This window comes from Chlorocebus sabaeus, chromosome 15 (genome assembly GCF_047675955.1).
Source record: "Chlorocebus sabaeus isolate Y175 chromosome 15, mChlSab1.0.hap1, whole genome shotgun sequence".
Lineage (NCBI taxonomy): Eukaryota > Metazoa > Chordata > Mammalia > Primates > Cercopithecidae > Chlorocebus > Chlorocebus sabaeus.
In genome coordinates this window covers 12,602,588-12,628,013 of record NC_132918.1, presented here as the reverse complement: position 1 = coordinate 12,628,013, position 25,426 = coordinate 12,602,588, and the positions used below count along the sequence as shown (strand labels likewise).

The following is a 25,426-nucleotide window of genomic DNA, read 5'->3' as shown; positions in this document are numbered from 1 at the left end:
TATTACATTTGATTATAAAACAGAACTATATACCTACTTGCACGTCTGTAGCCGGTCATCTACTAATAAAAACTGAAAGGCAGACTGAAGGTGGACATACCAGACGCTGAGCTCTCTTCAGTGCAGTTCTTCATGCCTAGAAGCACATTACTGACAACCACTTTAACCTGACTCCATTGAATCCACTGGTAATGTCTGTTTATAAATGGCACTGGGCATAAGGTACTCAGGACAGAAAGGCCCAGTCACATTTATCTGAGTCAACAAAGAAACTGCACTGTAATATTCATTAGCCATTACAGGGCTAATGTGAAACTGCTACAATAAAACAAAAAAAATGAATGAAAGAGCTATACGTTACATGGCAGTACAGGTCAGAGCTTTAATGTTATACATAAAGGTTAGTTTGTGCCTACTGTGATCACGTTGTCTAAATTAAAAAATAATTGTCTATGGTTCTGACTTGTGATCTTACAAACAAATACAACATTTGAAGTAATAATCACCATCTCAAAAAAAATGGTATGGTACAAGGCCTTTATTTCTAAGGAGACAGAAAATCCCGTTGAAAAAGTTAGGGGGAAAAAAACGGAGGGAGCTAGGGTGCAAGAGAGATAAGGAGAACCGGAGAACCTTCATAAACCAAACCCTTGAAGCCTACATGCATCATCCTTCTTATATATCATCCTGGTTAATACTGAGTTGTCAACTTTACTGGATTGAAGGATACAAACTATTGTTCCTTGATAAAATTATGAGAGTACTGCCAAAGGAGATGAACATTTGAGTCAGTGGACTGGGAGAGGCAGACTCACCCTCAATCTGGGTGGGCACCATCTAATCAGCTGCCAGCACAACTAGGATAAAGCAGGCAGAAGAACACAGAAAAGACTAGACTTGCTGAGTCTTCCAGCCTTCATCTTTTCTCTTGTGCTGGATGCTTCCTGACCTCGAACATCAGATTCCAAGTTCTTCAGCTTTTGGACTCTTGGACTTACACCAGTGGTTTACCAGGGGTTCTCGGGCCTTTGGCCACAGATGGAAGGCTGCACTGTCGGCTTCCCTCCTTTTGAGGTTTTGGGACTCAGACTGATCCACCACTGGCCTCCATCCCCCTCAACTTGCAGATGGCCTATGTGAGACTTTACCGTGTGATTGCGTGAGTCAATTCTCCTTGATGAACTTCCTTTCATATATACACATATCCTATTAGTTCTGTCCCTCTAGAGAACCCTAATACAGATTGTATATATTTCCTTCTTATATATCATCTTTCCTATAAATGGAGACAGTATGCAACATCAGTTATTTTTTAAATAAATTTTTTAGAAGTAACAATATTCAGAATCACTATCTAGAAAGTTACTCATTTTAGCAATAAGGACATTTTGACTTTGCAATTCCAGTTAGTCTTTCAATTATAAGATGTGACTGTTTCATAGCTTCCAACAGTCAAGTACAATATAAATGGAGAAGTTATAGAGCTCTTAGACATGTAATAGTTAAATCTAGTATCAATAATTCTTTCCCTGAAGCAAATATACAACTGAAGCAAGATAAAATGACATCTTCTTATAGAAAAGAGGTTTTCTTGTAAGAAAGACAGGTGTCAGAAAGTTCAAAAATAATTGCCAGAAACTACTTCTTCAGAAAAAAAAATAAACCACAACTGCAAATAACCATAGGAGTTGATGGTGACGCAAAAGGTGGGGGAGAGATTAAAAGGTCCAAACCACCTTAGTGCCTCTAAAATTAACACTGTATCAGGTTCTACTATATGCAACTTAGCATGTATCACTAAGTATTTATCTGCATATGGTTGCTAGATAAGTTATTAGGGCAATGAAATTAATGCCCTTGGGCAAACACTAATTAAAGGAACAATACTTTTGAATCAAGTTAATCATTACTTACAGTACTATATATCAAATACGCTCAATTTTCAAGTCATTTATAAAGAGAAAAAAAATCATTTTATTCCCTAGGAAATATCTGTTGAATAGGGAAGTCTACTTCATAAACAGGCAGAATGGTGAGGACCAAAGAAATTTGCATAGGGTGAACTTTCTAGTGATAAAAATGCAAAAAAATAAAAAGTTACAATAGTTAATAAAAACCCTAAAATAAATATATTTTTCTTTAGTTTTGATGAATCCGAAGGATGGCTTATTTAAAACAGAGAAGTCCATCAAATATTTGAGGCTGAATATCACAATGTAAATCCCTTCTCCACAGCAACATATTTTGTAAGTGAAAAAAAATGAATCTGAGAATTTATGTAATTTTGGAGGAGGAGGGAAACTTTCAACAGATAGTATCTTCTAGTATTGACAACAGTAAAAAACATTTAAAACAATTTAAGTGATTTTCCCTCTGGAGATAGATACCACAGTCAACACTGAACAATATGCAGAGAACAAATGTTAAAAGTTCTTACAGAAAAACAGTATTACTAAACCACGTATTTATCAAAACATAAAAACTTTCACAACGTGTTTTTGGACAGTCTTTAGATAATAAGACAGGCCGGGGGAAATTTTATTTTTCCTTTTTGGAAGTCTTCACAAACCAGTCCTTTGAATGTCTCTGCACAAATCCTTTCTTTGCCACAATGTTCCTTTTCTGCTATCTCCTAATCCAATACAGTGCTCTATTGCAGGGAAAGCAGCAGTATAAAGATTCCAGTTTGTTCAGTATTACTTTAGCTCTTTCAAGAAACATAGTTATAACTAAGAGTAATTTATATCGTATTTCTTAGATGTTGAATGACTAATTCTCATTAAGTATCATTTGTAGGTTGTGGTGACAAATATGATGAATCCCCAAAACAACCCAGAGAAGACATTACTGTACTTGATGATTCTGAATTATGATCTATTGCAAAAATAGTCATATTTTAGTATAATTGGAGATCAGAACCAAGAAAAAGCTTTCGGAATAAGTGGCAAGTGCCCAGATCTAAAGCTACTATGAGCATTTGTTATGGGTGAGATTCCGGGTTCTGTCTGAACCCTGTGCTGCGTTCACAGAACTATAACATTCTCAAACTCTCTTCTGTATCCTATTTCTGGATGCAATTTCAAATAAGTATCTCGTGGCATCCTTTAAGACATAAAAATGCCTCATGATTTCTGCTACCTCATGATTCCACCTGACCCACAAACACAAATAAACACTTTGGGTGGCAGCCCCCTCTTTAGGATATGTTCTCATAGCCCAGACTGCAGCAGGTGTACACTCCATGCTTTCTACTTTATCTTGAATACTCAGCATAATTTTTCTGTCACGATATTGTGAATATGCTAAATACCTGTTGTCAATTTTCTTGTCAAGTTTTAATTGTCCTACAACTAATATAGACCAGTGGCTTTCAAACTTTATTAAGCCAAAAGAATCACCTGGGGCATTTGTAAAATGCAGATTCCCAGGCCCCACTCAGTGTGACTCTGATGCAGGTAGTCAGAGGATCAAACTTCAGAACTCTTACATAAGCCGTTCTTAAATTTACGGCAAGTTGCAGTACCGGGAAAACTGCCATAAGTCAAAATGTCATCAGTTGAGTCTGATTTTTCCCTATAAATCACAATGTAAATATGAAGTTACAATTTTTACCGAGGGACTGGTGTTCACATTTTTAGAAATGTGATTTAGCATCGCCACTATACTATAAAGTCTAAAACTTTGTAAAGAATATACAAAGCACACCTAAGAACATACTAAACAATCATGGAGAACTTGATATATCAGTCTACCATAAAAATTTTTTTAAATTTTTGCTTTATGTTTATTTCAACATAAAACACCTTAAAATATGGAATTTAGAAGGGTTTTTTCTCTAAGAAGAAAAGCAAGTTGAAGAAGACTTTTGGGCCAGGTGCTGTGGCTCACGCCTGTAATCCCAGCACTGTGTGAGGCCGAGGCTGGCAGATCACCTGAGGTCGGGAGTTTGGGATCAGCCTGACCAACACGGAGAAACTCTGTCTCTACTAAAAATACAAAATTAGCCAGGTGTGGTGGTGCATGCCTGGAATCCCAGCTACTCGGGAGGCTGAGGCAGGAGAATCACTTGAATTCGGGAGGTGCCTGAGCAACAAGAGCGAAACTCCACCTCAAAAACAAAACAAAACAAAACAAAAATACACTTTTGATATAATTTAATCTACTTATTCAGAAATTAAACGAGAATATTATTTTATTGCTCCTTTTTACTGTTTTCTTACAGGAACATCAAGTATCAATTTATGGACTTTTGTTTAGAAAAGGAAAAATATGAGTGCTCTCAATAACACCACTGAACACAAGGTACTGCTGAGCTATTCAACTGTTTCTAACTTCCAAAAGCAGTAACTTTATATGGTTCAACCTAAATAGCTGTCTTTACCATACACCAACAAGCCTTTACAATATACTTCCCATCTACTGATCCTTCACATGGTTTTTGCTCCAGTGTCCAAAAGTCTCAAAGCTCTGGCTTAAAAGGTGATCAAATTTAAAAGCAGAAAGCAGAGTTTGCTCTAACCAAAAAACTTTTTTCCATTTTGGTTGAAAGTACTACATAACAATTTTCAAACACAAGTATTTGAAATTGTTAAACTTGTTTACAAGTTACATATGTAACAATCACTAGTTACTACTTTTTCACTTTATTAATCATTTTATCTTATTCAAAACATTCTTTGGAAGTCGTCTTTTAGATCTGCCTTCAGTACGAGTCTACCAGTTTAAACAAAGAAAACAAAACAAGAGCTATTAACTTCGAAGCTCATTATAAATTATTCTCTGTGGGCTTGGATACTAATCTCTCTTTCCCTCCCTGTCCTTCTGGACATCACTTTCACAGCTGTTACACCTCAGAGAACGGCAGTGATCGTGCTTGGGAATAGAGAACCTCTACCCCAAAAAAATGCTCAGCACCGAAGAACAACTGGGAAAATCTCAGCAAGCAACAGGCTCTCAGATAGAAAGCCATGTTTGTATTCCTTGTATAGGAAAGGACAACTAACTATGCCACACAAGAAAAATGATTCAAGTCTCAAAACCATAAACTGAGGGCTCAATATTCTACAAGCTCAGACCTCTACTTCAACCTTCCATCCTCCCTCACACTCGACTACCAAAGTTATCTTTTTTACGGGGCACCTCACCTTACTAAAACATTACAGTAACTTTAGAGTATAATTTCTAAAATTCAATCTCTAGACCATGACATCTTAAACCACCAAATGCTTTTGTTTTTTAGTAGCAATCGGCACTTCCACTGCAATTAACCTTTCTCATCATCCTATACCTCCACCCATACCCAACCATGTTCCCTCTTCTACTTTTAAATTTTTGCTTAATCCATCCACATTTTCCCTTGCAGTATTCCTTCTGTTTTATCTATCAATAAAACTTGGAAGATCACTGATTGATTTAATATTAGTTGCTTTCAATGATTTCTATTTATAATTACTCCCATTACAATAATAACAATTCAGAACAAGGATACACTTAATCAATTCGGATAATAATTTTGAAAGCATTCTAGGAAAATACTGTTAATTTAATTTCCAAAATACGAACTACAATTAGGACCAACAACATTTAATTGAGGATTCTGGATACACATTATCAAACTGATGGAGGCTAAAAGTTTTTACGTTCCTACTAAACATATGCAATAATCTCACCTCATAACAAATTTTAAAAATGGTCTTTGAACAGTGAAAGCCGAACTTTTACAAATAATTGCCTTGTTTCCAACATATTTGAAAGAGTCAGAGAGTTAAACCATGCAGTAAAACATAGCTTTAAAATGGCAGTCCAGACATTAAGGAAACATACAAAGTTCAACGGTTTGGACTGATACAAATTTCAAATGCATAAAAGATTATTTTGAGAATATTAAAATAATTTGAGGCCTATTTACTTTATAAAAGTACTCACCTGACTCTTGCAAGTATCTATATACCAAGAAGTTGACCTCATCACTGCTTATACTCATCTTTATTCCCACTTAAACCATGAGGTCACAACACAGGATATAACCCTAAAAATAAAACAAAGTTAATTATTTTCTCAGTAAAATATTTTTAAACAAGATGTAAACAATGTTGTAAAAACCATTTGATTTTATTAAATGATGTAAAACGAAGGTTCTACATTGCCTAACAATAAACCCTGACAAAGTCACTTCCGATAGTTCGTAAAATGATAATACAACCAAAACATGGCTGGTGCTATTTTTCTTCAAAGTAACATACTGGCAAAAATAAAACAACCTTTTTAAGAGGGCTTTAGCATAATATTTTAATGATTTTATCAAGTAGCATAAAAGAGTTGCTCAATTTTTATCCTTAACTGTAAAAAGAAGTAAATTTTAAAAACAAAAAATGTTAGTTATTTGCAAGAAGACTGATTTCATTAAAAAAGAATATTAGTTACTTGGGAAAAGACCATTGGGTGGGGAAGAACCATGAGTTATCCACTCCATTTTTGTCTACGAAACTTGGGAGGATATGAAGTCTCTATTTTCTCAACATCTCATCTGTAATGTTCAAGCCTCAAAAAGCTCTAGGTATGTATGAGATGGGCTGGAATACAGTTCCCAAAACTCAAATGATGCTCTCTTACTGGACATACTTAAATCCTGAACATGAAGTGGGGGAATAACTGAGGCATGACTCAAGTATATTTAATATAGATAAATATATCTGTATTTGTTCTCAAGTCACAGAAATGATTTAAAGGAGAGGTCAGGAAACTGTTATATAAAGAGCCAGACAATAAATATTTCAGGCTTTATCAACCATACAGTCTGTCACAATTACTCAACTCCGCTGAGTGGTACAAAAGCAGCAACATACAATATGTAAATAAACGAGTATGGCTGTGTTCCAATGAAACTCAACTTATGGACACTGAAATCTGAATTTCATAATATCATTGTATCATATTCTTCTTCTTTTGGTTTTTTTTCCCTAAGCACTTCTTATAAAAATGTAAAGACCCTTCTTGTGATCCTTATAAAAGGAGAGCGAGCTAGATTTGGTCCACAATGTAGTTTGCCGATTCCTCTTTAAAAACGATACATTCACATCTATTCAGTATAAAGAAATATCTAAAGTGGAAGTATACTGGTTGTCCTGTGACATCATGGATTTCTTTATGAAGTAGTTAACAGATTAAAAAAAAAAAAAAATCACAAATTAACAAGCATTTGAGTAGGCTACTATGTGACAAACTGCTACTGCCCTAAATTGTGGAGAAAGTGGTGACTAAGTACTACCCATCAAGCTTGTACCTCACAGGGAGACAGACAAATGGGAGGCAATGACAATTTTCTAGTGGACACACACAGAAGAAGCCCTAACTAAAGTTAGCAGTCTAGGAATATACTGAGAAGAAGTGTCCTTGGTCTTCAGACTAAAGGAGGGGCCTGAAAACAAGGGTGCTCGGGGAAGGGAGGGAGTAAACAGAAGCATCCCATGAGCTGCAGCAGGTGTGGATGGGCTGAGTGAGGACAGAGGCCAGTAAGGCTTGAAATGCAGGCAGAAACTATATTCAGGAGGACCTTCAAGGCGGCACTAAGAGAAAACAAATCCATTAAACAGTTTCAGGAAGAGCAGGGAGAAGCACAGACTATAAAGAAGCTAGATTGGAGTAGGGGGAATTAGGGAGCCAAATTAGGAAGATACTGCAGTAATCCAGGAGAAGACTAACTCCCGGACTGCCACAGAGGAACACTGGGGTTCCAAAAATATTGAGGAGGTAGACTCAATGGTAACTGACTGGATGCACAGTTGAGGAAAAGGAAAGAATCAAAGGTTTCTCTCTGGACAAGTGAATGGCTGGTACTGTCAATTACGAGATGGGAAACTACAAAGGAAGAGTGACAACTATAACATCTTCATCCAAAGAAAAGGTACCCTCTTCACCAAAAAAGTTAATTCAAAGAGTACAATTAATTTTATATAACCTGAATGTTTACTACATGCTTAATGTAGTGATCAGGCAAATACTCCTTTGAGGATACTGGCCCAGGGCACTGGTCTGGAAGTACTATAGTACACTAGACGGTGAATGCTCTGGAGGACACCTTGCTCAACTTTAGCCTAACCACCAGTAAGGTGCAGTATTGTGCTCAACACACACAGCAGGCACTCACTCAATTCTGAAGGCACGCTGAACTGAATGACTTTAAAAACAAAATATCCAACCCCAACCATGATACAATTACAGGAAATTAAATCATAATTTGATCTATCATGAATATGTTTGTCACAGGGAACAATTAGCAACTATTTTATTTTTTGGATTTCCCAAAATGAGATGGGCTAGGTGGAATCCAAGTGAGATACACTGACAAAGAAAACAAAGTATTCTTCTCCCCTAATACCATTCAGTCCAAAACTTGGACGCCTGCAAAGGTTTTTCACAATGCTGGTTCTGATTAGCAAAGGCCATCAATTTCCCAGCTGAAACTAGTAATAAGTGATGCTTCAACATCACCTAATGCATTCCAGGGCAAAGAAAAATACAAATCAAAATGATAAATTATTGCTTATAAAAATTCCTTCAATAAATATATACTGCTGGTATATTTTTAAGTCATAATAAATAGTGAATGAGAGCAGGAAAGTTATCTGTCCAAACCGCTATAAACTGATTATTTAATTGATTATAGTGCTGTATCAGTTTCCGGCAATTAAAAGTAAGTTTTTTTAAAGGAAAAAGACCTTGAAAGGCCTACTTGTAAAACAACGTAAAAGCCTATGTGCCAAAGAGGGAAATCAGAGAAAATGCCACTACTTCATTAGTGGACTAAATAATGCTTTGCAGAACTTGTCCATTATGGTTTATTTATATAGCCAGATGAATGCTCTAGAATGTGATGCAGTCTTCACCTGCCTGCATGAGTACTAGATACTAGGAATTGGATCTCAATGGGTACAAAAGAAGACTTACCACTATAATTCCTCCATTATGGTATCTTTTAGAACAACTGTCTTTAAACTAGGTTAACAAACAGCCCTGAGACACTCATCCAATCTTTATACTTTACCACCCAGGTATCAGGCCTGATGAAGAGTATATTATGCATAAATGAAGTCCTGCCCTCAAAAAGCTCATAGGTTATTAAATAAACAGGATATTCAAAATAGACACTTCATAAATTCACAAAGCATTTATTTGTATCTTCTACCTGATCATATTTACTCATTCTTAAATAGTAATTGAGATCCTCCCAAAAATTAGATCTTTGTAACTTTCCTCCTCTCAGAAATCGCCTGTATACTCATAAAAGCTTTTATTTAAAATTCCAATCACTTATAGACAATCAACTACTTAAACCACAGCTGTATCAAAGTAGCCAAAAGCAAACACAAAATTAGCCTTAATATTTAGCCAATTGGTGGCTATATTCAAAACTTCACTTAATATTGTAAATGTTCACCATGAAATATCATCTAACTGCATAACTTTACAGACAATAATTCAGCAAATATTACAAAAACACAGGACTACTGAGGCAATCCAGCTATGACTCATTCAGTGAACTGAATATGTACAGCATTTTCAGCATCACAAAACTGAGTTCAGCATATACTCGCTGTACAACTACTGCTCCAAATATTTAATCCTGTCCTAGTCCTTCTACACATTAAATACTACCTTAAACGTCACCCTCAATCATGACAGACAGCATATTCTTTTCTGATTCCATTCTTGAAGCCAGGGCCCAACTGTGATCCCCAATTACGTTATTTTAAATTTAAATGACTAAAAAAAACACGATGAAAGAGTTATGGATAGAAAGAAAGAAGTAAGATTATCTTCTTAAATCTCCTACCTATAGCACATTTTTAAGAGATCTGGACACCCTTTGCACGCTCCAAAGTCAAATGTGTAATCGAAATTACTTTATCTTACAAACATAATTTAGTCCAAAACTTAAGCATAATTATAACTTAGAAGTGACAAACTTAAATTACTTTTCCTTCTCTTTTTCATTGGAATCCAGAGCTCAGATGTAAATTAAAAATAACATCTCGGATGGCCTATATGATTTTAGACAAGTGATGCGAATTTTCTGGGTCTCTGTGTCATCTATAAAATGAGAAAATAGAATCAGACAGTCCCCTCCACTTCTAAATATCAAAGACTTGAGTCAGTTTAAGTTATAGAGTTGTATACAGGAACCTTGCAAGCCACGCGAGAGTATGAGGTCATAGAGTAATTTTTAAGAAAGCGTTTTTATAGACCTAAAAAATACATTAGAAGACCAAAAACAGGGTCAGATCTCAGACAGACATCTCCAAGAATTAGGAAAGGGGAAAAGAGTAAGCTCATCTCATTAAGAAATATTTAAGTACCTATTGCACACGATGTTTATTAGGACCTATCAACCTTTATAAATACCAACATACAAAGACATTAAAAAACAGTACACCATCTGGGCGTGGTGGCTCACACCTACAAATCCCAGCACTCTGGGAGGCCAAGGCGGGCAGATCACCTGAGGTCAGGAGTTTGCGACCAGCCTGATCAACATGATGAAACCCCATCTCCACAAAAAAATACAAAAAAATTACCCAGACGTGGTGGCACGGGCCTGTAATCCCACCTACTCGGGAGGCTGAGGAACAAGAATTGCCTGAACCTGGGAGGTGGAGGCTGCAGTGAGCCGAGATTGTGCCACTGCAGTCCAGCCTGGGCGAAAGAGGGAAGAAAGAGACAAGAAAGAAAAGAAGGAAAAGCAGGAAAGAGAGGAAGGAGACGAAGGAGAGGAATGAGAGGAAGGAGAGGAAGGGAAGGAAGGGAAGGGAGGGAGGAAGGGGAGGGAGGGAGGAAGGGGAGGGAGGGAGGAAGGGGAGGGAGGAAGGGGAGGGAGGGAGGAAGGGGAGGGAGGAAGGGGAGGGAGGGAGGAAGGGGAGGGAGGGAGGAAGGAAGGAAGGAAGGAAGGAAGGAAGGAAGGAAGGAAGGAAGGAAGGAAGGAAGGAAGGAAGACAACACACCAAATCAATTATTCATTAGTTAACTGAGACTTCTAGTATCAAATTGGTTCCCATTGTGATCTAAGCCAGGGATCTGCAAACTACAGCCTGTATGTCAAATCCAACCTGTCACCTATTTTTGTACAGCCCACAGGTAAGAATGGTTTTCACAAAATGCTTTTTCAAAAAACAAGAATATTTGTTGTTTATTTGATGATAGGGAACACTGATTCATAATCTCAATTAGGCAATTTTTAAAAGTTTCAACAAAGCTCTTGAGGCTTGAGAGCAGTAAACTAGCATCCATTATATGAGTCAACTTTGATTTAAGTCCAAGTGTCAATAGCTACAAATTTATTTCTTTTTATACACAAAAGACCTCTGATGAGCTGCCTTATTGCCCAGACATTGACTTCAGCTTCCTAAATGTATAAAAGTGAAATTACACAGATTATAACTAAGATCCTTCTAAAACATAAAAATACATTATCCTAGGAAATAATGTGTGTAGAATAACTGAATAAATTACCGACAAGGTACATTAACAGGAAAACGAAGGACAAGAAACGAAAACACTAAGAGATAATAAGACAGGTCATACTACTTCTGGTACACATTTTCTTTTCTTTTTTTCTTTCTTTTTCTTTTCTTTTTTTTTTTTTTTTTTTTTTTTTTTTTGAGATGGAGTTTTGCTCTGTCACCCAGGCTGGAGTGCAGCAGTGCGATCTCGGCTCACTGCACGCTCCGCCGCCCGGGTTCTTGCCATTCTCCTGGCTCAGTAGCTGAGGACTCCCAAGTAGCTGGGACTACAGGTGCCCGCCACCACGCCCAGCTAATTTTTTGTATTTTTTAGTAGAGAAAGGGTTTCACCATTTTAGCCAGGATGGTCTCGATCTCCTGACCTCGTGATCTGCCCACCTTGGCCTCCCAAAGCGCTGGGATTTCAACAATTGAGCAGTAATCAGTCACAGAACTTAAGGTAAAGCAATGTCAGTCTGGGAATGAATCAGAAAGTCAGACATAAAAAATAAAAATCAGCTGGGTGCGGTGGCTCACACCTGTAACCCTAACACTTTGGGAGGCCGAGGTGGGTGGATCACCTGGGGTCAGGAGATCAAGACCAGTTTGGCCAACATGGTGAAACCCCACCTCTACTAAAATACAAAAATTAGCTGGGCATGATGCCGGGTGCCTGTAATCCCAGTTACTCGGGATGCTGAGATGGAAGAATCACCTGAACCCAGGAGACGGTAGCTGCAGTGAGCTGAGATCGCATCACTGCACTACAGCGTGGGCAGTTGAGTGAGGCTCCGTCTCAAAAATGAAAATAAACACAAAAATAAAAATAAACTAAAATAAAGAAGTCAGTCCTTCTCACTAGCATAAAAAACTGAGTTTGTCTGAATAGGAATCAGTATTACAATAGAAAGCTAATGAAACTTTCTCAACTAAAACTTCTCATTCTAGCTTTGGAACAGACATGTTCTGAGAATCTTAAAGAGTGGAACACATGCTAAAGCTTTTCAAGGACAGTTAATCGCCAGTTAATCACCTGAATAGATGGGAACTCTGTTTAAAACTCAAATAGTATGGGAAGAACAAAGAGAAAAGGAGGCCAGAGTAATAAATACTACCCATAGCAATGCTTATGAAACAGTATATTAGAAAGAAGAAGTGGTTATTCCTTGGTTCCCCATGAGGGAAAAAAAAATCCTAAGTAACTCAGACTAGTAAGTAAATCAAAACATGTGTCCATGGATTGGTTACACTCAGTCAATTCTCTGGAAGGTCAAGAGTAAAAATGTCCAAAAGATTGTTCAGGCAGCAGAAATATGTGATTGATACACATCAAGAATCGAGGTATAGTTTAAAAAAAAAAAAAAAAAAAACCGGAAAGAGATCAACATTCATCCCCCATAGGGCAATAAATACTTGCTCAAATCAAGTGAAGAAGACGCAAACTAACTTCAGTACTCAGCTAACAGATTGACACATACATATGTGCACTCACACACAACCCAGCTAGGTAAACCAAGAAGGAAAAGGGAAAATAAAATGAAGTAAAGATAATTGACATAAATTGGAGCAGGTTTCCAACTTTTATTGAAAACTAGGAGAAATCCACCATGAAAGTCTCACAGGTCAGTTTCACAGGGTGGGAGAAAACAGTTGGCAGTACTGTCATATAAAACGTACTATTTAAAAAACAAGCAAACAAAAAAGCCCACATGGCACATGGACTGCGGAGAGGAGAAGCACATCACTCCATAACCACACTGAGGCCCGACTGTAAGTGCCCTACCCACTCAAGTTACAGTCTAACTGCAAAGTTAACTCTTAATATTTCTTAATAAAATAGTATCTTCTTAGAAGATTCTGTCTTAAAAAACACATAGCAATGTACTTTACTGTTAAGGCTGTTCAAGGTGTTCAAAACTTAAAATAAGATACGGTATTTTGTTATACTCATGACAAAATGTGATCAACTTTTTATTTAGCAAAGTAATTGGGATCCATAGACCCCTGGAGTTCCCAAGACTTTTTAAGGGACCTGTGAGGTCAAAATTATTTTTATAGTATTACTAGGATATTACTTGCATTTTTCACTCCATTGGCATTTGCACCAATGTTACCACCAATGTTACAAAGCAATAGTGGGTAAAACTGCTCACACCTTAGTATTACGAATCAAGACCTGATGGTATTACTAGTAGTCATTGTATTTTTCACCACTATGGACTCAAAACAAAACAAAAAAATCCCTGAAGAATATCCTTGAATGAAGCAGAAAAAGTAGTATTATGAAATTCTTAATGTTCAAATACGCATCTTTTTAATATGCTATGCAACAAAGTGCTAAGTAAACATAGAGCACTTCTGTTGCATACTAAAATAATGGTTGTCTCAAAAAACAGCACTGCAATTGTTTGAACTGCAAGTTACACTAGCCACTTTTTTCATGGAACAACGTTTATACTTCAGAGAAGAAATGACAATATAGTTATTCAGACTGGGGATCTGGCAGACATTTTTTTGCAAATGAATAAAATGAAACCGACTTTAAAGAATACATGGCCAGGTGCAGCGGCTCACGCCTGCAATCCCAGCACTTTGGGAAGCTGAGGTGGGTGGATCACTTGAGGTCAGGAGTTGGAGACCAGGCTGGCCAACATGGTGAAACTCTCTCTCTACTAAAAATACAAAAATTACCCGGGTGTGGTGGCATGCACCCGTAATCTCAGCTACCTGGGAGGTTGGGGCAGGAGAACTGCTTGAACCCGGGAGATGGAGGTTACAGTGAGCCAAGATAGGACCACTGCACTCCAACCTGGGTGACAAAGAGAGTTGGATTTCCAAAAAAAAAAAAAAAAAGCATTAGTAATACAAAATTTCCATTTTAATATCTGATACAGTTAATATTGATAACTATAACATAAACAAAAGCTCTTTGAGACCATCAATAAATTAAGATTGTAACAAGGCCCTAAGACCAAAATGTTTGAGACCTTAGCCCACAGTATTGGTCATATTTTAACACAACCTAAATCTTTAGTTTGGTTTCTGTTGTGTTCATGTTGGAATACATATTATTCAATACATTTACACTTAATAAACAAAAAAGGTACTTAAGAGCCATACACACGTGAACCCGGGAAGCAGAGCTTGCAGTGAGCCAAGATTGCACCACTGCACTCCAGCCTGGGTGACAGAGTGAGAATCTGTCTCAAAAAATAATAATAATAAAATAAAAAGCCATAAACATTAGCGTACCAAAGTTCTAGTTTTGATATAACACATGGCATCTACTAACTCCAAAACATATTAGAGGAATTAAAATTTTAAATTTTCTGAGACTACACTTCTATAAATGGACTTCTATTTGTAAAGATGCAATCATTTTACTTAAATTTAGTTTTTCTATCCTGCATGTAACAAATGTTTTACTGAGTACTACACTACACACCTGCCACTGTTCTAGGCCCTCAACACTGTAACATTATAGAAATCCACTGTGCGCAGTGGCTCACGCCTGTAATCCCAGCACTTTGGGAGGCTGAGGTGGGCGGATCACGAGGTCAAGAGATAGAGACCATCCTGGTTAATACGGTGAAACCCCACCTCTACTAAAACCACAAAAAAATTAGCAGGACATGGTGGCGGGCGCCTGTAGTCCCAGCTACTCTGGAGGCTGAAGCAGAAGAATGGCGAGAACCCGGGAGGCGGAGTTTGCAGTGAGCTGAGATCTGGCCACTGCACTCCAGCCCGGGCGACAGAGCCAGACTCCGTCTCAAAAAACAAAAACAAAAAAAAAAAAACATCATCTTAACGTGATTTACAAAGATCTTATTTCCATTCCAAATAAGTCACATTCACAGGTACTGGGAGTTGGCACCTCAACATATCTTTGTGGGGACACAATTCATAATATCTACTAGCTTTTGAAACTTCCCTACTCATCAACTATAAAATTTAGTGTTGTGTGGTTCAATACAGATTTCCAGCTTAGAAAGAACTAACTCAAGTATAGTTCACTTTTTCAGGCTGAAAAAGATAACAGATTTGAAGGTATGTTTCTCAGTCTAAACAGACAGACCCCTCCTCCTGCATCTACTTAACAGCTAGACTACTCATTTATGCAATAAAGGTTAAAAAATAAGCTAACCTCAAGCTCATTTCTTCCTGCCTTGGCTGCCAAACTTCTATTTAAAGGTGCTTTCTAGCAAAGTTCTAAATTAGTGTGACAATAAAGTATCATAAACTAAGAGGCTTAGAACAGAAATTTATTGTCTTGCCGGGCGCGGTGGCTCAGGCCTGTAATCCCAGCACTTTGGGAGGCCGAGATGGGCGGATCACGAGGTCAGGAGATCGAGACCATCCTGGCTAACACGGTGAAACCCCGTCTCTACTAAAAAAAAATACAAAAACTAGCCGGGCGAGGTGGCGGGCGCCTGTAGTCCCAGCTACTCGGGAGGCTGAGGCAGGAGAATGGCGTAAACCCGGGAGGCGGAGCTTGCAGTGAGCTGAGATCTGGCCACTGCACTCCAGCCCGGGCGACAGAGCCAGACTCCGTCTCAAAAAAAAAAAAAAAAAAGAAATGTATTGTCTTATAGAAGTCCAAAATCAAGGTGTTCACAGGGCCACATCCCCTCTGAAGGTGCTAAGGAGGGGTCTGTTTCAGGCCTCTCTCCTAGCTTCCTTGGTGTCTTAGTACACTGGGGCTACTGAAAAACGAAACAAAACAAAACACCTCAGATGGAAGTTTTTTCTCACAGTTCTGGAGGCTGTGAAGCCCAAGATCAAGGTGCCAGCAGATATAGTGCCTAGTGAAGGCTCTCTGCTTCACAGATGCTGCCTTCTGGCTGTGTTCTCCTCATACTGTGTAAGGAGCCTGGGGGTTCCCTTCAACTTCTTTTATAAGGTCACAATTCTATTCATTGACGGTAAAGCCCTTATGTCTTAATTACTTCCAAAAAAGCCCCACCTCTTAATACCACTGCAATGGAGATCAGGTTTCAACATAAATTTTGGAGAGACAAATTCAGACCATAGAGCTTGGCTTGTAGATGCATCACTCTAGTCACTTCACCATGTTCTCCCTGTGTCTTCATACTATTTTCCCTCTGTATGTGCCCAAATTTTCTCTTTTTCATAAGGACTCCAATCATAAGGTATTACGATCTACCTAAATGATCCCATTTTAGCTTGAGTAACTCTATAAGGACCCTATTTCCAAATAAGATTACATTCCGAGGTACTGGAGGTTAGGACTCCAACTTATGAATTTAGGGGGATAAAATTCAATCTATAATAGTTACACTAAGCTGAGAAAGCCTGGGATGACACATACAGATTCTATCATTTGCCCCTTCCATGCTGTAGAAGACAGGTATAGACAAGGGTAACAAAAGCCTTTTCCTCTTACCTCCAGTCATCTACCTTGGTTATCAGAGAATCCCCTTAAAACAAAAACAAAACTAACACTAATAACGGTAACTATGATGGCACTGACACATGGGAACAACCAATTTTAGTGGCTGGAGGAGGCTGAAGGTATTACTGGTTCAGAATTCAAGCGTTCTTTTTCCCTGCAATAGAGTTATTCATCCCCCTCCTGGCAACATGGACCTCGGCTATGTGACATAATTTGGCCAGTGGAATTCCGGAAGATGTGATGTACACTATATCCAATCAGAAGATTTAAGAGACATTACAAGTGTCTGCCAGCTCTCTTGCTCAGTGAGCATGTCCTGTGTGGGGCCTGCTTCAACAGTTTGGCTCTCCAAATGAGCAGACAACTGGAAGACAGCCCCAGTCAACCCACCTTGTCTACATACAAAATGAATGACAAAGAACCTTCTAATACTGTAAAACAGTAAAACCGTCTGCTAACAAAGAAAACAAACCTTACAAGAGTGCTTTCGCTGCACCCATCTCTAGGGAATATAATCTAAGGACAGAAAAGAACCACAAAGAAATTTTAAACTGCTTTTGTTAATCTTATAATAATAGTTTTATTAGTATTATTAACTTGAAACTTTTTAAAAATATAAAGCAGGTAAGAAATTATGTTAAATCCATCATAAAACAAAATTTTCAGAAAGGAAAAATACTTAACTTTTACTTTACATCTCATCTGAAAATTAGGGAGTTTGGTGAGATGGAGTCCTTGAGGAAAGGGAAAAAAAACTTATATTCACATAATACAAATGAGGCTTTAAAACTCTGTACATTCTAAAGTGTATCCAACACCTATTACAGCCACGTCTTTCTTTCTACAGTACCTATCACCTGTATTATTACAATAGCCTAAGAGTCTCCTAAGTTCTCCATTCTATGGTTCCAAAGTACCTATCTAGCCATACAGTACCACCTTTAAATGCACTTTACTCTTCAAGTGAGTATACTGGTATCATTCTAACATGTCCCACAAACTTCCGCTTTTTTGCTTTTAGTTCTGTTTCAACTGCACTTGTTGAAATTCGTCTATTCTTCTTCAAATATTGTATCTTTATGATACCTATTCAAATATCAACATTAAAGATGTTTGGCTACTTTCCTCCTGTATCCCTAAGTGCAGTTTTATTACTCTTCTCAAAACTGGACAACAGTAAAAAGATTATTAGACCAGAAGTCAGAACGCTGACATTTTCCTTTTAATGCTACTGGCTTTTGACATTAAGACATTACATCAAGTCATTTTAACTTCCCGGAGCCCCCGTTTCTTCAACTGTGAAAGAGAATAAAACCTAATTTACACACCTCACAGGTGGGAATGCATGGAAAAGCCACTTATAACCTATTAAGTGTTAACATTATTATGATGTCACCTTTTAATATGCATATTTTTTCAACCACTACCAGATTATAAGCATTTAAAAAGCATTCTGTCATGCTCTGGTTTCTCTTCGGAATAAATAAATCTTTTGCCTTTTTTAACAAAACAAAACAAATCAGCAGCCTGTATCTTATAAGGCACCTAAAACATTATTCAAATATATTTTTAAGCTTTCATAAATAATAAAACATAGCTCTCATGCTCCAGCATATAAAATATAATCCGGCTGAGTGCATGGTTCACACTCATCATTCTAGCACTTTGGGGGGCCGAGGCGGGAGGATCACTTGAGCTCTGGGCAACATAGGGAGACCCAGTATCTACCAAAAAAAAAAAAAAAAAAAAAAAAAATTGGTTTTAATTAGTCAGGTACGGTGGCATGCACCTGTAGTTCCAGCTACTGGGGAGGATGATGTGGGAGGATCGCATGGGCCCAGGAGTTTGAGGCTGCAGTGAGGTATGATTATATCACCACTGCACTCCAGCTGGGGCGAAAGAGTGAGACCCCATCTCAAAAAAATAAAGTATAAGTCAAGCAGTATTTACATGCAATTTTTGCCTTGATTAATATAAAACAATGTCAGCTGCGCATGGTGGCTCATGCCTACAATCGCAGCACTTTGGGAGGCCAAGGCAGGCGGATCACGAGGTCAGGAGATCTAGACCATCCTAGCTAACACAGTGAAATCCCGTCTCTCCTAAAAATACAAAATTAGCCAGGCATGGTGGCAAGTGCCTGTAGTCCCAGCTACTTGGGAGGCTGAGGCAGGAGAACTGCTTGAATTTGGGAGGCAGAGGTTGCAGTAAGCCAAGATCGTGCCACTGCACTCCAGCTTGGGCGACAGAGCGAGACTCCATCTCAAAAAAAAATAGGTAACTAAAAATAAAAAATAAAACAGTATCTACAAGTCTTCACACAGATATCTTTCCAGGAAAACTACAGTCAAATAAATATTTCTATCATAGATCCCTGATTTAGTTCATCTGAATCACAATTAGTTAACTGACAGGTGACAAGGGATGCTTTAAAATGGCTGATGAATACTTTAAATAAAAAATTCCAAAAACCTTAATATTTATCTATGTGATGTAAAGTGTCTGTGTGATTACGACAGTGGTACTCTGTCCAACTCAACTAATTTATCCGGCATTCACAGCAGTTAAGCATTGGTGCCTTAGTCTACCCTAAAATTACAAAGTTTGATACCATGGTTATTTCAGTGACATAAAGCCACAGATTTTTTACTTCTTTTTAAGAGACAGGATCTCACTCTGTGGCCCAGGCTGGAGTGCAGTCATGCAATCAAAGCTCACTGCAACCTCAAACTCCTGGGCACAAGGGATTCCCCTGCCTCATACATCCAAATAGCTAGGACTACAGGCGTGTGCACCTTAATTACAAAAATAATGTTATAATTATTTTCTTAGAGACAGGGTCATGCTGTGTTGCCCAGGCTTGTCTCAAGTTCCTGGTCTAGAGCAATCATCCACCTGAGCCTTAATAAATGGTGGGATTACAGACGTGAGCCACCATGCCTGGCCAGCAACAGATTTTTCAAAAAATGAATACGTAGGGCTGGTGGTGGCTCACAGCTGTAATCCCAACACTTTTGGGAAGCTGAGGCGGGCATATCACCTGAGGTCAGGAGTTCAAGACCAGACTGGCCAATACGGTGAAACCCAGTCTCTATTAAAAATACAAAACTTAGACAGATGTGGTGGTGTGCGCCTGTAATCCCAGACTCAGGAAGCTGAGGCAGGAGAATCGCTTGAACCCAGGAAGTGTAGGTTGCAGTGAGCCGAGATCACACCATTGCACTCCAGCTTGGGCAACAAGAGCGAAACTCCATCTCAAAAAAAAAAAAAAAAAAAAAAAAAGGTGTTGATTTTCATTAAGCTGTTAGATTTTGTATTTTCCTGATCTTTTACAAATGCAAAATTAATTGACAGGCAACATTCATAATTTTTTTTTTTTTAAACGGAAGGTAAGGGGTTGTGATAGTTAAGACAAAGGTAAGGCAAGTTCTCCCTCTTTTCCCCTCCCACCTTCCTCCTCATGGGGCTTGGACACCTCTCTTCTGCCCTTGGACCTCAGAACTCCATATTCTCTGGTCTCTGGACTCCAGGATTTACACCAGCAGCTCCCCAGGTGCTTAGGTCTTTGTCCTCAGACTGAGTGTTATAACACGGGCTTCCCTGGTTAGGAAGCATTCAGACGTAAGACCGAATCAGGCTTCCCCAGTTTTCTCCAAGCTTGTAGACAACCTAGGTTGGTCTTCTCAAACTCCATTAGCACGTGAGTCAATTCCCACAGTAAATTCACACACACATTTTTTTCCACTCTCTGAAGAACCTGGACTAATGCAGGGGTAAAAATGACACCTTGGTCCTATAACCTGTAATCATGAACTTACTGTAAGAACTGGAGAAAGGCTGGGCACGGTGGCTCACGCCTGTAATCCCAGCACTTCGGGAGGCAAAGGCTGGTGGATCATGAGGTCAGGAGATTGAGACCATCCTGGCTAACACGGTGAAACCCTGTCTCTACTAAAAATACAAAAAATTGGCCAGGCATGGTGGTGGGCACGTGTGTTCCCAGCTACTCGGGAGGCTGAGGCAGGAGAATGGCATGAACTTGGGAGGTGGAGCTTGCAGTGAGCCAAGATTGCACCACTGCACTCCAGCCTGGGCAACATAGTGAGACTCTGGCTCAAAAAAAAAAAAAAAAGAAGTCCTTGAGTTGCCCTTGAAAACCACATAAACCTGCAATATCGTGTGAAAACAGAAAGCAAGAAAATTACCAAAAATTGCTAGGGACTTGTCAAAAGGATACAGGAGCCAACCTGAGTACTGATAAAGAAAACAATGCAATAACCTAAAACATAAATGTGTATAAATCCATGCATTCATAGCATAGGCTATTTTAATAGCAGTTATATCACACTGTTGGCTGATTATTTCTTGGGATGTTGGTATTTCACCAAAAAAAAAAAAAGTTTTTGTATCCAGTATTATAGCTCCTTAGATCTCATCCACACTCTTCGACTTATTTGTAATTAACTTTTTTAATCTAAAAATAAGACTCTACAAATAATTCCTGTTACACATTTTAATCAGTTGTTGCTACAGTGCCTGATAAAATGGCAGTCATCATTGGTAAGACATCCTCTGAAAGTTTAACTCTTAAAAATAATAGTCAAACATCAAGAAGAGGTAGCAGCAAAATAAAAACGTGTCACAAGTATTTGGGTCTATATAATCGATTAAAATAAATATGGGTAGAAAAGGAAAATAAAAAGAGTTAGACAAGAAAGAGGACTAGTAATTAATGAGGGTAGCAAATCACTTTATGTGTTCCTTCAAAAAAAAAAAAAAGCTCACCCTGTATGCGATGTTGCTGAGTTCCACAAAGACAAATATCAGGCAGCAAGATGTAACAGAAAGAGTCCTGGACTGAGTCAGGAGACCTTTGTTCTAGTCCAAGGCCTCAGTTTCCTCTTCTGTAAAAAGGGGGTACTGAATTAGATAATATGAAAGGACCCCTCTAGCTTTAACACTGAGTGATCCTAAAGATGAATTTAGGAAGAATCAATCAAATGTAAGATGTTTGTTAACAGTAAGGTTTAACTGTTAACACTGGAAACAGCAGTAGGGAACAAGGTTGAAAATAATTTTCATAAGGACATAATTATGTCCTCAATAAGAAGGACATAAACAAAATTTTAAATTGCAAAAAGCAACTGCTTTCTATCTTTTAACTACTAGAAAGGTTTTTAGAATTTATCAGCCTCAGTACCATGATCAGGCTTAATCATTATCATCTAAGCTGAATTAGTAACGAGTAACCCAAATTATGGCCCAAAAAGACCTAATTCACCTTTGGCCAGGCTGCCCAAGTAAATCTGGAAAATAGCACACCTTTGAGCTAGTACTTACTTTAAGTGATAAAGTGCCCATAACTGTCCCAGATTAAATAACTGAACAAAGAATAAAATGACAAGAAAAATGATTAGAGTAAACTATTTAAATTTAACATGCAATAAAACAATAAGTATGCTTGTGATATCCTTCTGTGTTGATGAGCATATTTTCCCTACTCATAATATTTTTTTCTGGTTCTCTCAAAGTAGAATCTGGCTTCTCCTTCTGACAATAAAGCTAACTGAAAGGAAAAAAAAAGTTTTTTTTTAGTGACACACAGAAACATTTTTTAAAAAACAGTGTCTCCATGTTTTAAGTTTTCTATACTGAAAGAAATCAAACATCTATCGGTAACAATAGGTCCTGGGTACCTCAAAATCTGTGGTTTTCTAACTAATTTCCTAAATATAATTAACTGCCTGGTTCTAGGAAATTCTCCAGGGTCTGACAAATTTAACAACTAGCTTAAAGTTCAAAGATCAACTGATGTTCTACTTTATATTTCTTTATTCCTTTATACTTCATTGCTTATGTTGATGCTAAGATTCTTACCTGGCAGACTTAACACTTCAAGGATATGAGAACCAGTAAACATATCTCTACAATCAAGAAGCTCTTAAAAAATCTACTTTTAAAGGATGTAAAGATATGATGAAACATGCAATGGAAAAACCTTGTTTTTTAAAGTTTTTCTTAAATGCAAATTACCTAAAGTGATTATAAAATAACTTGGCATACATGCAAGTCCACTACTTAGTCATTTGAACAGTTCACCTTGGCAATACACAGTACCTCCTAACACAACATTCAGAATCATTAATAAGATTTCTCTCTTGTTCTTGGCCAGTCTTAAGATGGATGTAATATCAATGTGTTTCTGAGATAGAAATCTCTGAAGCAAAACTTTCATTTACATTAAATGTATTTTTCATTTTGATTTTGGTATTATGATGGCAAATAACAGAAATCGCAATGATATACAGATAACTCTTTAGGGTTCCATTTTGATCATGAGCTGTTTTCAGCAATTTTATCCATCTACCTTACCTTGTCCATCATTTTTTTCAGAGAGACTTAAACATTCAGATATTTAATAACAGGTGGGTTGTGGTGCCTCACACCTTTAATACCAGCACTCTGGCAGGCTGAGAGAGAAGGATCACTTGAGCCCAGGAGTTCTACACCAGCCTGGGCAACATAACAAGACCTCATCTCTGTTACAATAGTATTATCTTTATTCAGTATAATTACAGTACTGTATAATATAGTATATATAATACTATGTATAATATATACAGTATTATATGTTATAGTCTTTAGTCAGTATTACATAGATGTAAATGAGCTCCTGCAAAAAGTTAAGTCTAACTGAACTATTGTTTCTGTTTGGGTAAAATATTCTCCTCTAGGAAGACATTGGTACTAAAATTAGAAGTTAAGGAGAATTTGATGTTTAAATAACTAGCTGGTACACAGTGTGAAACCCACTCGATTGTTCACCACTAAATTTCTATCTAGAAGGCATAAACACACAATTGTAATTCTACCATCTCCAAAGTTAGCACACAACACAATTTTCTCAAAGACCAAAATGCCTCATTTAGATATCAGTAATATGGAATTCTTATAACAAAATGACTAGGGCTAGGCACAACATAGCAGTTTTACTTTGATAAAGTTATAATATATACAAATGGTGATTTAAACAAAAAAATTACTGCAATACATTTGGAGTGATAAAAAGACAAAAGACCAAAAATGAAGTCCAAATTTTTGGTTTCTAGAGAAATATCAAATCATTATAACATCAAGTAATTTCATGTTATGTTCTAAAATGAATTTAAAATTGAAGTGCTTCCAAAAAAAAAACCAGAGAGAAAATGAAATAAATTTAAAAATCTTATATCTTGTAATTACAAATTATATTTTAATATCAATATTTTACTTTTCTCATCCCCACTCATAATTTAATCTGATATATATATTTAAAAATTGAGGCTATTAGAATAACTTTCCTAACAGCAAATTAACAGAGGCCAGAAAATGAACCAGTATTTATAACATTTATGCATAACACTGGATGTTACAGTACTGAATTTTAATACGACTATACTTGTATCTCAAAACTTTATGAAAGAACCATAAAATCCTGTCACAGTGCTTTTTAATCCAACAACTCCCTAACAGACCATTACTAAATTTCTAAGATAGAAATTTTATATATATTATATATAAAAGTGTGTGTGTGTGTGTGTGTGTGTGTGTGTGTGTGTGTATTTTTTTTTGAGACAGTCTGTGTCGTCCAAGCTGGAGTGCAGTGGCATGATCTCGGCTCACTGCAAGCTCCGCCTCCCAGGTTGACGCCATCCTCCTGCTCAGCCTCCCAAGTAGCTGGGACTACAGGCACCCGCCACCACACCAGCTAATTTTTTGTATTTTTAGTAGAGACGGGGTTTCACGGTGTTAGCCAGGATGGTCTCGATTTCCTGACCTCATGATCCATCTGTCTCGGCCTCCAAAGAGATCATATTTTAAAATAAATTCTAATCAATCCAATCTCGCTAGTAATTCCACCATAAAAATCATACAGCATTTTTTTTTTAAATAAATACAACACACTTAAAAGAGTGTCCTAAGCCATACTCCACAAATGACTATTAGTCAATTAAGAGAGTGGAAACAAACTCTTAATAATTTCCTCCCGTGGCCGGGCGCAGGGGCTCACGCCTGTAATCCCAGTACTTTAGGCCGAGGTGGGTAGATCATGATGTCAAGAGATCAAGACCATCCTGGCTAACATGGTGACACTCCATCTCTACTAAAAATACAAAAAATTAGCCAGGCGTGGTGGCAGACACCTGTAGTCCCAGCTACTCGGGAGGCTGAGGCAGGAGAATGGCATGAACCTGGGAGGTGGAGATTGCAGTGAACCGAGATCGTGCCACTGCACTCCAGCCTGGGCGATGACAGAGCAAGACTCCGTCTCTAAATAAATAAATAAAATAATTTCCTCCCATAGCATTTTCGAAAACGTGTTCGAAATTAGTAATTCCATGAATTCCATCTCCCATTAATCATACTTGAATCTGAGCATAGTCTAATTGCGTATCCATCCCCTCCAAATGTAGGTATTAGAAATGACCTTAATTAGCCTTTGCTACATCATTTTGAAACGATCAAGTTAGTATGTGTG

At 37.7% G+C, this 25,426-nt stretch overlaps 1 protein-coding gene across 19 annotated transcripts in view; it reads right to left on the bottom strand.

Moving 5' to 3' along the window:
- The window catches only part of TBL1XR1 (TBL1X/Y related 1), a 182,929-nt gene that overhangs the window by 38,398 nt on the left and 119,105 nt on the right, over window positions 1–25,426 (bottom strand). For 12 of the 19 annotated variants that reach the window (XM_073023443.1, XM_073023442.1, XM_073023441.1 and 9 more), the window contains one exon: window positions 5,926–6,028. The exons of 5 other annotated variants lie outside the window; for them this stretch is intronic. In XM_073023443.1, coding sequence (XP_072879544.1) covers window positions 5,926–5,983 — 58 coding nt within the window. In that variant the 5' untranslated portion in view covers window positions 5,984–6,028. Of the gene's footprint in view, window positions 1–5,925; window positions 6,029–17,592; window positions 17,612–21,693; window positions 21,813–25,426 lie in introns of those variants that run through there. 2 more of the 19 variants (XM_007972061.3, XM_073023440.1) reach the window with 2 other exon arrangements.